This window comes from Arctopsyche grandis, chromosome 7 (assembly GCF_051622035.1).
Source record: "Arctopsyche grandis isolate Sample6627 chromosome 7, ASM5162203v2, whole genome shotgun sequence".
Classification (NCBI taxonomy): domain Eukaryota; kingdom Metazoa; phylum Arthropoda; class Insecta; order Trichoptera; family Hydropsychidae; genus Arctopsyche; species Arctopsyche grandis.
In genome coordinates, this window is record NC_135361.1 from 3,213,541 (window position 1) to 3,224,749 (window position 11,209).

General features: G+C 40.4%; 1 protein-coding gene across 1 annotated transcript; it reads right to left on the bottom strand.

The window, feature by feature from the left end:
- Window positions 1-240: 240 nt before the first annotated feature.
- Window positions 241-9,257, bottom strand: LOC143914346 (regulator of nonsense transcripts 1 homolog). Its single transcript, XM_077434534.1, has 9 exons — window positions 8,838-9,257; window positions 4,824-5,011; window positions 4,536-4,736; window positions 4,209-4,463; window positions 3,924-4,133; window positions 3,681-3,851; window positions 3,440-3,599; window positions 2,879-3,368; window positions 241-2,800 (listed from the first exon to the last, which is right to left on the bottom strand). The coding sequence occupies exons 1-9, from the start codon at window positions 8,997-8,999 to the stop codon at window positions 1,494-1,496; spliced, it is 3,144 nt and encodes a 1,047-aa protein (XP_077290660.1). The 5' UTR covers window positions 9,000-9,257; the 3' UTR covers window positions 241-1,493.
- Window positions 9,258-11,209: the final 1,952 nt, after the last annotated feature.

Sequence of the window (11,209 nt, forward strand, 5' to 3'; positions counted from 1 at the left end):
GACGCGTTTGATATCTGCCCGGCGAGATAGTCGTTGACGTTTATCCATCGTTTGTTTATTAGTTTTCAACATAGATGGCGGTAGTAAAATAAAATTATTGTTTTTATTCAAAATAATAATTTTATTTACAAATTATAGAAGAGCTATGTTTTTATTATCCATTTACTGTGGCATGAGCATCAATTTTTGGAAAATAGGAATATATGGATGAATTTAAAATCGAAAAAAAAAAAACAAAAGAATCATCTCAGAACACCGTTTATTGTCAACCCTGATATAACAATGTTACATTCATTCACAAATAACAAAAAATATAACAACATTACACCGCAACGATCAAATCCGAACAATAATAAAAACAAAAAAGTCTCCAAAAAGAAAAAAAACAACATTTTTGAGATGTGCTCAATTTCACATAAACTATTAAATTTGAAATCTTTCCCTACTATTGCAACAACAACACGGGTCGAAACCATCGACCACCGTGACATTCTGATATATAACGAAACAAAAAGGGCAAAGTGTGCGTCTCGAGACGACGACAGCCGATATCATAACAAGACCATTCGACGACAGCTCCTTAAAATACGGACAACATCAATGATTTACGTAGTTCGGTGAATGTATACATTTAAGACGGTCACGTGCTTTTTTTATTTATTTATTTTTTAACCGTAACCCCACATACAAACACATGCATATACTCTAAACACATACAACTATTATGAACCTGGACTTCTGATGAAGAAACAAATGATCAGCTATATTTGATGGCTAATTACATAAACGAATTGCGTTGAATGAAACGATAAAAAATACACACCCTTCGTCTCACACACACACACATACATTTGTGCGGATGCTTTTCTTCAGATTTTGATTTTTAACATCATCTCCGACGACTCTATCTTCGTCTTTTTATTAAATATACATTTCTAGTGTTTCACAAAATAGTATTTTTTTTTTTTTTTAATATACATTATATAAATTTTTATTAATGTTCTACTATTGTAAGCCGTTTGAAGATTGAACGTGCTGCATGCTTTTACTCCGACGTGAATTCGGTACGTCAAAATTGTACCGTCGACATAAAAGCTTATATAGCATCACGTACAAAATTTATTTGAAAAAGTATTACATAAATTTTTGTCAATGATGATTGATGAGAAATTATATATATATATATATATATGATGATTGAAAGCACTTTAATTGGTGCTGTACAATAAAATAAAATGATATATATGTATGGACTAATAAAAAAAAAAAAAAACTGATGTATGTAGCCTACAATACGATGGAACAAAAGTTTGTGTCAGGCATTCGAGAGATGCAATTTAGGTGAGCGCCATGTTTTTTTTTTTTAATTTGAAATTGGAGACGCCATTTCGTACCGTCTGCCGTTGGCTCTCTCCGGCCGCCACTCATCGCTGGCCGCTTGCGCGCTGGCCATTATCCTGGGGCGTGTTTTACACACACACTCGGTCACGTCCTCAGTACGGTTGCGAAAAACGTGCTTGGGGATGGTAGACCCCTTGGTAAGTGGAATCCTGCGACAGCAGACCGTCAGCTTGCGACTGGTACTCCATAGCGACCGACTCCTGACTGAGCTCGGGCTGTGACAGGCCTTGAGACAGAGACAGTGGAGGCGCGCCGGCTTGCGACAGCGGCTCCTGGGATAAGAGTCTAGACGAGGTGGGCGGAGGCAGCGTCGGACGCCGCCTGCGTTGCTGCTGGCAGAACCTCGGCGGAACGTTCGACATGTTCATGAACATGGCTACGGGGACGGCGGCCGCGTGCAGAGCGGCCTGAGCCCTCTCCGGGCCAATGTAAGCTAAGGAATCGTGCGGGCGACGAGGAGCCGCTCTAGAATAAGCACCACCCGGAGCTAGAGCCTCTCTAGCGTCGTATGTGGACGTCGACATGAAATGCGATCCTGGATTAGCGGCGTTGATGAGCTTTTTAGGCTTGGAAAATTGAATCATAGACTCTTTCAAGTTAGTGAGAGGACCTTCGACTAGGACTTTCTGCTCCTTGTAAAAACTAAGCAGATGATTCCACAGCGGTTGCTTCGATAGTACTTTTGGATTGCCGACGATTATGATACCGTATTTGGCTCGGGTTAGAGCGACGTTGAGGCGACGAGGATCGCTCAAAAATCCGATGCCTTGGTGTTCGTTGGATCGTACGCAAGACATGATTATGATATCCTTTTCGCGACCTTGAAAAGCGTCGACGCTGGCGACTTCGATCTCTTGGTAGAGCTTCGAGTGCAGACTTCCTTGGTATTGCATGTGTTGCACCAAATAAGCACGCTGTCCTTCGTACGGTGTTATGATTCCGATCTGTTCGGGTCGTACTCCGGCTTTGAGGAATCGCGTGGTTATCTTCTCGACGTTGGCGGCTTCGGTACGGTTCAGATAAGACGTACCGGATCCAGCGATTTCCTCTTGGCCTTGAGTGACGTAGAAGAACATGGGTTTTTCCGGAATCGGCCAAGGGAAGTCAATTTTCAACAACTTGCGCTCGTCTGAACCGACACCGTTTTGCAGCGAGCCTTCATAGAAGAAGTTGGACGGGAAACGGGAGAGTTCGGGGTGCATGCGATATTGAACTTCCAGTCGGAACGGTTTAATGCCCAAGACTACCAGTCGTTCGAAAAGACTCTGCGACAGACCAGCCTTGGCAGCTTTCTTACACATAACGACAGGTCCCAATTGACAATGATCACCGACTAAGATGAGCTGACGCGCTCCGAGCACCACCGGAACCATACACTCAGGTTCAGTCGACTGCATACCTGCAAAAGTAAATACATAAAATACAATTGATGATATGCAGATGTGTAACAGTACAAATCAAACCAATCCCAACATACCCTCATCGATAAGAATGGAATAGAACCGAAGACGAGCCAATCTAGGATCACCAGCTCCGACACAAGTGCAGCATACAACATCAGCCGCGTCCAACAGCCGACGTTCAGCTGCTCTTCTCAACGCGCGATACCGACGTTCATCACCAGCTGCCAGCTCTCCGGCCTCTTCCTTCAGCTGCTGAAGTTTGCGCAACTCACCAGAACCAGGTTCCAAAGCACGCGCCTGCCGATGGAGAGCTAGGAAAGCGACGGCGGATTCCATAGCCTCCCTAGACTTGGCACACAGGCGTACGACCTTCAATCCGGTCTTGTGTATCTTCTCGGTGAGCTGATCGACGGCTGTATTACTCGGCGCACACACCAAGACAGGTCCACCTCCTTGACGTACCAATTGATAAACAATAGTGGCGGATGTTACAGTTTTACCAGTACCAGGCGGACCTTGGATCAACGATAACGGTCTTTGCAATGCATGCTTGACAGCATACACCTAAAAAAAATAATACAAAATAAAAAAACAATGCGAAACATTCTAATACATATAAAAGCGTAGAAACATACTTGAGATCTATTGAGATCAGGTAGGTGCGGAGCGCTGAAGTGTTTCGGTAGTTGGCATCTGAACACTACTTCTTCCACTTCGTGTCCCAACAGTCTACGATATATGTAGGCGGAAACTGATGCATTGTCAACAGCGAATTTCCTCAAAGCGAGTTGCATTCTGTTCAAAGACATTTATATGTATGTCGTTAGTGTTGTTTTATTCGAAATTGAAATATTTGTGATTTTTATATAATGCTACCTGTCGAAGGAAGTGCTCTTCCATATGAAATCGACGACGAAATTATTGGTACAATCGCTCGGAGCACCACTGTTGCTTTTCAGCTCGAGTCCAATGTCGTCGCCGAAATTGTCGGGCACTTTGATGACGTGGCCAACTCCGGCCCAAGGTTTGTGCAGCTCTCCGACGTATCTGACAAAATAAAAATCCAAATAAATATACATTTGACAGAAAAACGACAAAATTCTCCAGATATAAAATCACCTTAAACGAAGTTCGTCCCCATGCATGAGCTTCATATCACCATCCGTCTTAGCCAAAGTGAAATAGGCTATCGTCTTTTTATTGAGGCCAACGTCCCAACGAACTTCAATATTCTCCTGCGTCTGCGATTCCTTCAGCCGCTTGTCATAATCGGCTTCTAATTTCACCAACGGACCGAAGACGTTCTGATACTGAAATCCATCTTCATACCTACAACAACACAAACACAATATAAAAATCGAAACTCATCGTCAGATCAATCATTTATATGTATTTCAAGCATACCGCAACAACACTTGATGGGGCTCCTCGTCGACCCCAGGCTTCTCCAGGTCTTGAAAGGTGGCGTCTACGTTGTCTCGCCACAGTTCTTCGAGTCTGCCGATCTGCTGAGGGGTCACTTGTCGAGCTCGCACCTGGTCTTGCTCTGAAGGCACTTTTACCAGCCACGGTAAGAACGAGCGGTCCGCTATGAGCGGTTTCCATTGCTCTTGATCCCAATTCATATCCTTCAACGAACTTTGAGCAGCACACGGTTGCCTGAAACGACACAGCCAGTTAATAATAGCACACGTTGAGTCGTCAACACGGCTGTAATAAAGATAATAGTACCTGCACAGTAAGACGACGACGGAATCGGCTTTAGCTGGAATGAAACCCAAGACGAAGACGTTTCTGACACCGCACGAATAACATTCGAGCAACGTTTCTCCGAGTGGGCCGTCGCAATGCAGCGTCACCTCCTTGTGCTTGGCCCGCACCAGATGATTGATTATATGAGAACCGGACGTGCTGCCTCTTCCGTTACAAAACCTATCAATCAAACGTACACATGTAGTATAAGGTTAAACAAAAACCATAAATATATATATATATATATATATTACGAATAAAAGCTACCATTTCTTGCACACGTTGCACATGACAACGGTGCTGGGTTCGTGAATGCCACAATATTTACAAGCATGCTCTGGCAATTCCCTATTATACAAAATCTCATCTTCCTCTTCGAACTGCAAGTCGGCAAGACCTTGAGTCACGCTCGTGATCTTCGCATTTATATCCAAAGTTTTTCCGATGCCATTGACCTGAAATAATAATAACAAAAAACATTACATTTAATTCTATCTGGAAAGTGCTCAATTGCCATCAGTGCTGATTTTATCGTCCGTAGAAGCGCGATAAAAATATAGAATGGTGATATCAGTAAAATACGATCTATAAAATAATTTTCTATATATAATACATGGGAGAAATTTTAACGTGATAAAAAATATTTTTAGTACGATTTGTTTATCTGGTTACATCGGTCTCAAAAGATAGAAGCTGAAAAGCAGAGATCTGAAGAAGAATTGGAATGGAAAAATCGGCAATATCTAATCTGATGATGATATTGAAGAGCCATTATGAATAGAAGACCCGTCCGGTCAAATCCTTAGTGTTCTCGATCACACTATATAGAGCCGAGTCTTGGACGTTGAAGAAGAAGGAGAGAAACACAATGAATGTCTTTGAAATGTATTGCTCGAGCTAAATGTTTCCAATTCCTTGGACTGAGAAACGGATGAACGTCTCTTATCATTCAGAAGCTTAAAATACCAGAAAGACTTTACAGCATGTTGAATTGAAGAATTCGGGTACGTTGTCAAGGGAAGTGATGAGATTCTATAAGTGCTAATAGTAACTGGATAGATGGATCAGATCGGATCAGAGTAGAAGCAAGTCGTCCATCAGCTCTTGGACGTTCCACGAGAATCAGTTACTCAGTATTGAGCGATTGAGGAGAAATATATATATTTTTTAATTTAAACATGGACATTGAACGCCAAGATGCTATACAAAGTCCAATGCACTCAAAGAAGTATGGAAAACTGTATGCTTGGCATAACGAGGAAAGGCAGGAAGCGGAATACATGGGTGAGAAGTATGACAAGGGTAGTGGACATACATAGTAGATAGAGTAAAGAGATTGAAATGGCAATGGGCGGGCCACGTGGCTAGAAGAATGAACGAAAGGTGGCCTAAAGAAGTGCTAGAATGGTACCCGAGAGAATGCAAAAGGGCGAATGGAAGATGGGTAGACGAAATTAGGAAAATGTTTGGGGTGAGATGGATGAGAGTTGCGCAAAACAGAAACGAGTGGAAGCGTGTTGGATATGCCTTCATCCAGCAGTGGATGAGCAATTATGTTTAAACAGTATCGTAGAGACGTCTATAGACAAATTCGATAATACTAATATTTCGAGAAATACAACACACAATTTACAGATTTGATAGCATATTTATAATATCAGCAAAAACAGAATTTGCGAGACGGGAAAGGTCTGCCAACTTGGAGGAACCGTTTCAATGAAATCAGATAAATTAGCAAACTCTGCTAGTCCTGGACATATGTTCAAAGTTGGGCCAGCAACACTTGGCCAAGAAACGAACCCATGACCTCTCAGTTGAAAGCATTACATGCTAACAACTGAGTTTTATGAATCAACTCATATGCCATTCGTCTACTACCTAAATTTTTGTAGCTTAACCCTTTGCTCGCGGCAATAAATATAGCGAAGGAGCCCTGTATTCAGCGGTACCTTTTTCGCGAACCTGGCAATCGAGTTTTCGACCTTAAATACAGATTTTAATATTTACTCAAGTAACCAGATATGTTAATTAACACATAAAGTATTATTTTAAACAATAAAATACATAATACACCTCGTAGTTTTGGCTTCATTGTCAAATAATAATCATTCTTCATACAATTGAGGCGTATCGTCGCCATTGTTCAACAGACGTGACGTCACATAAACGAGGTTTCAGTAAGGTTCTACAAAACCACTAATTTTGACTGGTATATATTCATTTTAAGCAAATTGAATAGATGGCATTCAACTCTCAGTAATATATTCAACCAATTTTGAACCTTAAAACAGTTGAAATAGGCGCATATAAGGCTCAAAATCCCGTGCAAAGTTCAGAAATTCTATGAAAGACAACCACGTTACAGATTTGTCGCTAAAGACGGCCGCGGGCAAACGGTTAAGCTGAGACATACATATTTTATAATTCGGGACTTCACCAGTCTCAAGACACACTAATTGGAAATATTTTTTGTGGCGAAATTCTCTTTTTAATGCGAAGAATTGAATTATTACCAATCCTTTCAGAGTTATTGTTATAACTAGTAAAAAAGCGCTAGCAATACTCAACATATAATCAATAATAAGTGGATCAAAGTTAATATTATCAATCCACACGTGTATTAAGTCTTTCACGTTCATCAATAATGCAAATAGATTGACAAGACTTCACATACAGAGATATTGATAAACCGCAACAGAACAATATCAAGCTATTCGGTTTAAAGATATCAACAGTATCGTGTAATTTTTATTACACAAACAGTACATTCAGATAAGAGTTATAATATGATAATGATAATACTGAATAAATTTCGTGTGCGGACTTCGTGAAAAAAAAAAAAAAAAAAAGTCCCCGATGACTGCATAAATGTTTACATGCCGACGATAGCACCGACAATACAATTAACTCTCTTATCGCTTACGTTCGGGAAATTCAATGAATCGATTCAACGTTGAAGCAAATCCTTCGGATTATTTAGAAACGGTTAATTACGATTGAAATTATCACAAGTCAATGCCAAAGTGCAACGAATAATTATTACTTTGTATATAAATTGTAGCACGTCGAAGAGACAGCTTCGTGCTTTATGTCTTTTTTTTTATTTATTTATTATTGCAATAATAATTAGCATTTCAAAGTGTGATGAGTTTCGCTCTTTGAACGCGTGTTCCACAATTTGCATACATTTGAATCTCAATTATTTTTCAGTATTGTTGTAATACATAATAATAGATTGATTATTAAATAATACATTATATATATTGGTGCATGAACGCTCGTAGAATCCATATTGAAATTTGATCCGAGATACTTTTACAGGCAATTTTATGCTGAAAAATAAAATAATATCAAATTCATTTACATTTTACATAGTTTGTGCCAAATAAAATTATTATTTTTTTAGCCTTCCTGGTATATAAATATATGAATAAAATAAACATGTGTTTTTTGATGGATTCATCAAAATATGGTTATAAATTATTGTTTTTATCTATATGTTTATTTATTCATTAATTATTAATTTTATTTAAATCAACGCTCAGTATAAATATACTTTTAGGTTAAGTCGTCAAGATTCCGACTGTAAATATTGACCGTTCGTTATTTACATATATAGACAGCCTCGATTGTGAATCATATATAAGAACGATTCAAAACAAATATTTAGTATAAATACTGACCGAACAGATTATAATAATCTGTAGTAAAATTGTTTTTGAATTATATATATATATATATATAAATATAAATATGCTCCATTTAAGAATTCCACTCAATTTATATTTCCAATTAGATGTATCGTAGGGCTGCAACAGAAAAATTACAATACAATTAAAATGTATAATTGATACCGTATTCCGAGACTGATGTGTTATGTTTATTTTCTTCTCCGTAGCATTGTCATTCTTTCAGTCTTCATATTGAAATCGAAAAAGTGAAACCTGGTATGATTTTCAGCGCATTCAAACAAACAACAGCGAACATAACCTATAAGCGATTATTGGATAGAAATGATGTGGTGGTGAGTGTTCCTGGCGGTGAGGGTTGGCCACCAGTTATCTGGTGTGCACGTTTCGATAAGGAGTCTCGATATCTCGAGATAATTGTCGAGCACAATGACACATGTATAGCGCAAACACGAAGCGTATGGTGTAATTTTGTTTATATGGAAGATGGGGCGATTTTCGCGAATGAAGGTCGCAAGTCGGAGGCGACTTGCCACGCCATAGTGACGTCTAGTGACAAGGCGTTAAGGGCTATATTGGTGTGGTGTGTAACCTGGGAGAGCGTGCGGTCGTTGTGCGCCTGGCTGTGGTCGGGCACGGTGAAGTCCGTGAACTCGAAGTCGGAGCCCTGCGTGTCGGCGCCCAGCAGCTCCGACTCGTCCGCCTCGAGGAAGGTCAGCGGCTGCGAGGAGGGGCCGTACGCGTCCACCGACATCTTGGCTCTAGCTCTACCTCTACCTCTAGCTGTACCTCACGACAATCGAGCACGAGCACGACAATGACAGCGCGATAGTGAGGCCGAGCCGCGTGCACCTCTGCTCGGATCGTTCGACACTCGACAGGCGACCCACGCCACGGCTGCCAACCTACTCTCTATTGCGACGTACGTCATCGCGCGCCTTTACATCGCTACGGCCAAAACACATCCATGCCTCGGCTCGGTGATTATTGGTCACTGAAATCTGTATAATGCAACGGATGGCAGCCGAAAAGCCGAAAAGTCCGTCATACCAACGATAACTATCGTACTAACGAGAACTCGACTGCCCTATTTTATTTTATTTTACATAGTGTAACGAACGTGTTTGCGCGGGTATACAACTCTCTCGCGGGGAGAGCCAGATGGGCGTATTTAGGGTTGCCAGATGGTATCCAAAAGGAGGACATGTCCTCCTTTTCCATGTTTTGTCCTCCCGTCCTCTCTTACCTACTGTAAGTCCTCCTTTTTGCTAAACATCGGTCGGGACTTATTTATGATGATTTAGTTTCATGCATTGAGTTCTTGAACATCAGAGGTGTAGAGATTGACGATGTTAAGCTACACGATCAATTTTGTAACTTGATTTCATTTCTTAAATCAAAATCAGATGAAGATGAAGCATATTATGATTTGAAGTTGCACGAGCAGTGGACAATCTACTTCAAAAGTGTTAAAAACATTGAATGTTTCTCAGAACTGCTCAAGATCTGCGAGTTTTATTTTTGTATAAGCGCACATAATGCAAATGTGGAAAGAGTTTTTTCACTGATTAATACTCAGTGGAGCAAAGAGAGGAATAGACTAAGTGTGCACTCAGTTATATCTTTAATTCTTATTCAATACAACTTCAAAAACATGACATGTGAAGATTTTTATAATTATTTGTTAAAAAACCAAGAACTTCTTTCCAAAATTTGCAACTCGGCTAAATATGATTAAAATAAAGTAAAATAATATAAAAAATTCGTTTAATTTCTGAATGTCCTCCTTTTTAGACCCATCTGCCCTTCTTTATAAAATTATCATCTGGCAACCCTAGGCGTATAACACACGTTTATATTTCTTCCAGGTGTGTTCGTTCCGTGGTGGGGGTCAAAGGGAACAGATTGTCTGACCTGAGCTGTCGTGTATTTGTCGTAACGTTCCTGGTCAGAAACTCCTCGTCGTCTATATCGGTAAACGGACTACTAGTCGGATGCAGTGCATCCGCTCTAAAATCGCCAGAAAAAATTGAAAGACAGATTAACGGACGGCTACTTTAAATGCAATTCTCGTTTTCTCGAATGATAGATTGCACATCAGATGACGGGTAACCTTTCGATGTGCACAGATGCAATTATTAAAATGGTAATTATTAAAATTGAGTCGGATCTTTCTGGCGAGTTTAATAAGGCAAGGTTCGATAAGTTCCGAATCTTGCCTTATTAAACTCGCCAGAAAGATCCAACTCAATTTTAATAATTATCATTTTAATAATTGCATCTGTGCACATCGAAAGGTTACTCGTCATCTGATGTGCAATCTATCATTCGAGAAAACGAGAATTTCGTTTAAAGCTGCCGTTCTGTTAATCTGTCGTTCGTTTATCTGGTGATTTTAGAGCGGATGCACCAAACCGGCTGGATCGGAGTTCTGGAGCAATTCTTCCATGTTGGTTGTTGCAGGTTGAGTGAGTCTGGCTGACTGTTGCTGGTCGGCTGTTTCTAGCTAACTGGTTGTTGGTCTTTTGCTGTGTGTTGACTGACTGTCGATCGTTTTCTGGCATATGGAAACTCAGTTGTTTTGAAGAGAGGCTTTATCGAGCTACTGAAGCTCACTGGCTTCTAGGGACGATGCGCTAGTTTATATAGGTGTTGCTTGTGCAACGTGTAGCTCGGCTGGTGAGATCACGTTCTTGAAGATTCCTACGGGGTCGAGGTCTTCCTTTATGTGCTGTCTGCAGATGTCTTTGTCTTCAGGTCAAGTGTCGTAGTTGCTTGATGACATCACTGCTAGGTTTCGTTCGTTTTATGATCAAGCGACGAACTTTTTCTTCTGTAATAGTCAAATGGGACATTGCCCTCGAGTAGCGCAGATAATTCCAGGCGGGATTAGTTCTGCATGTTCGAACAGGAGCGATGATGATGCCAACGTAAGACTTGTGTATTGTTGTGAAATATATGAGA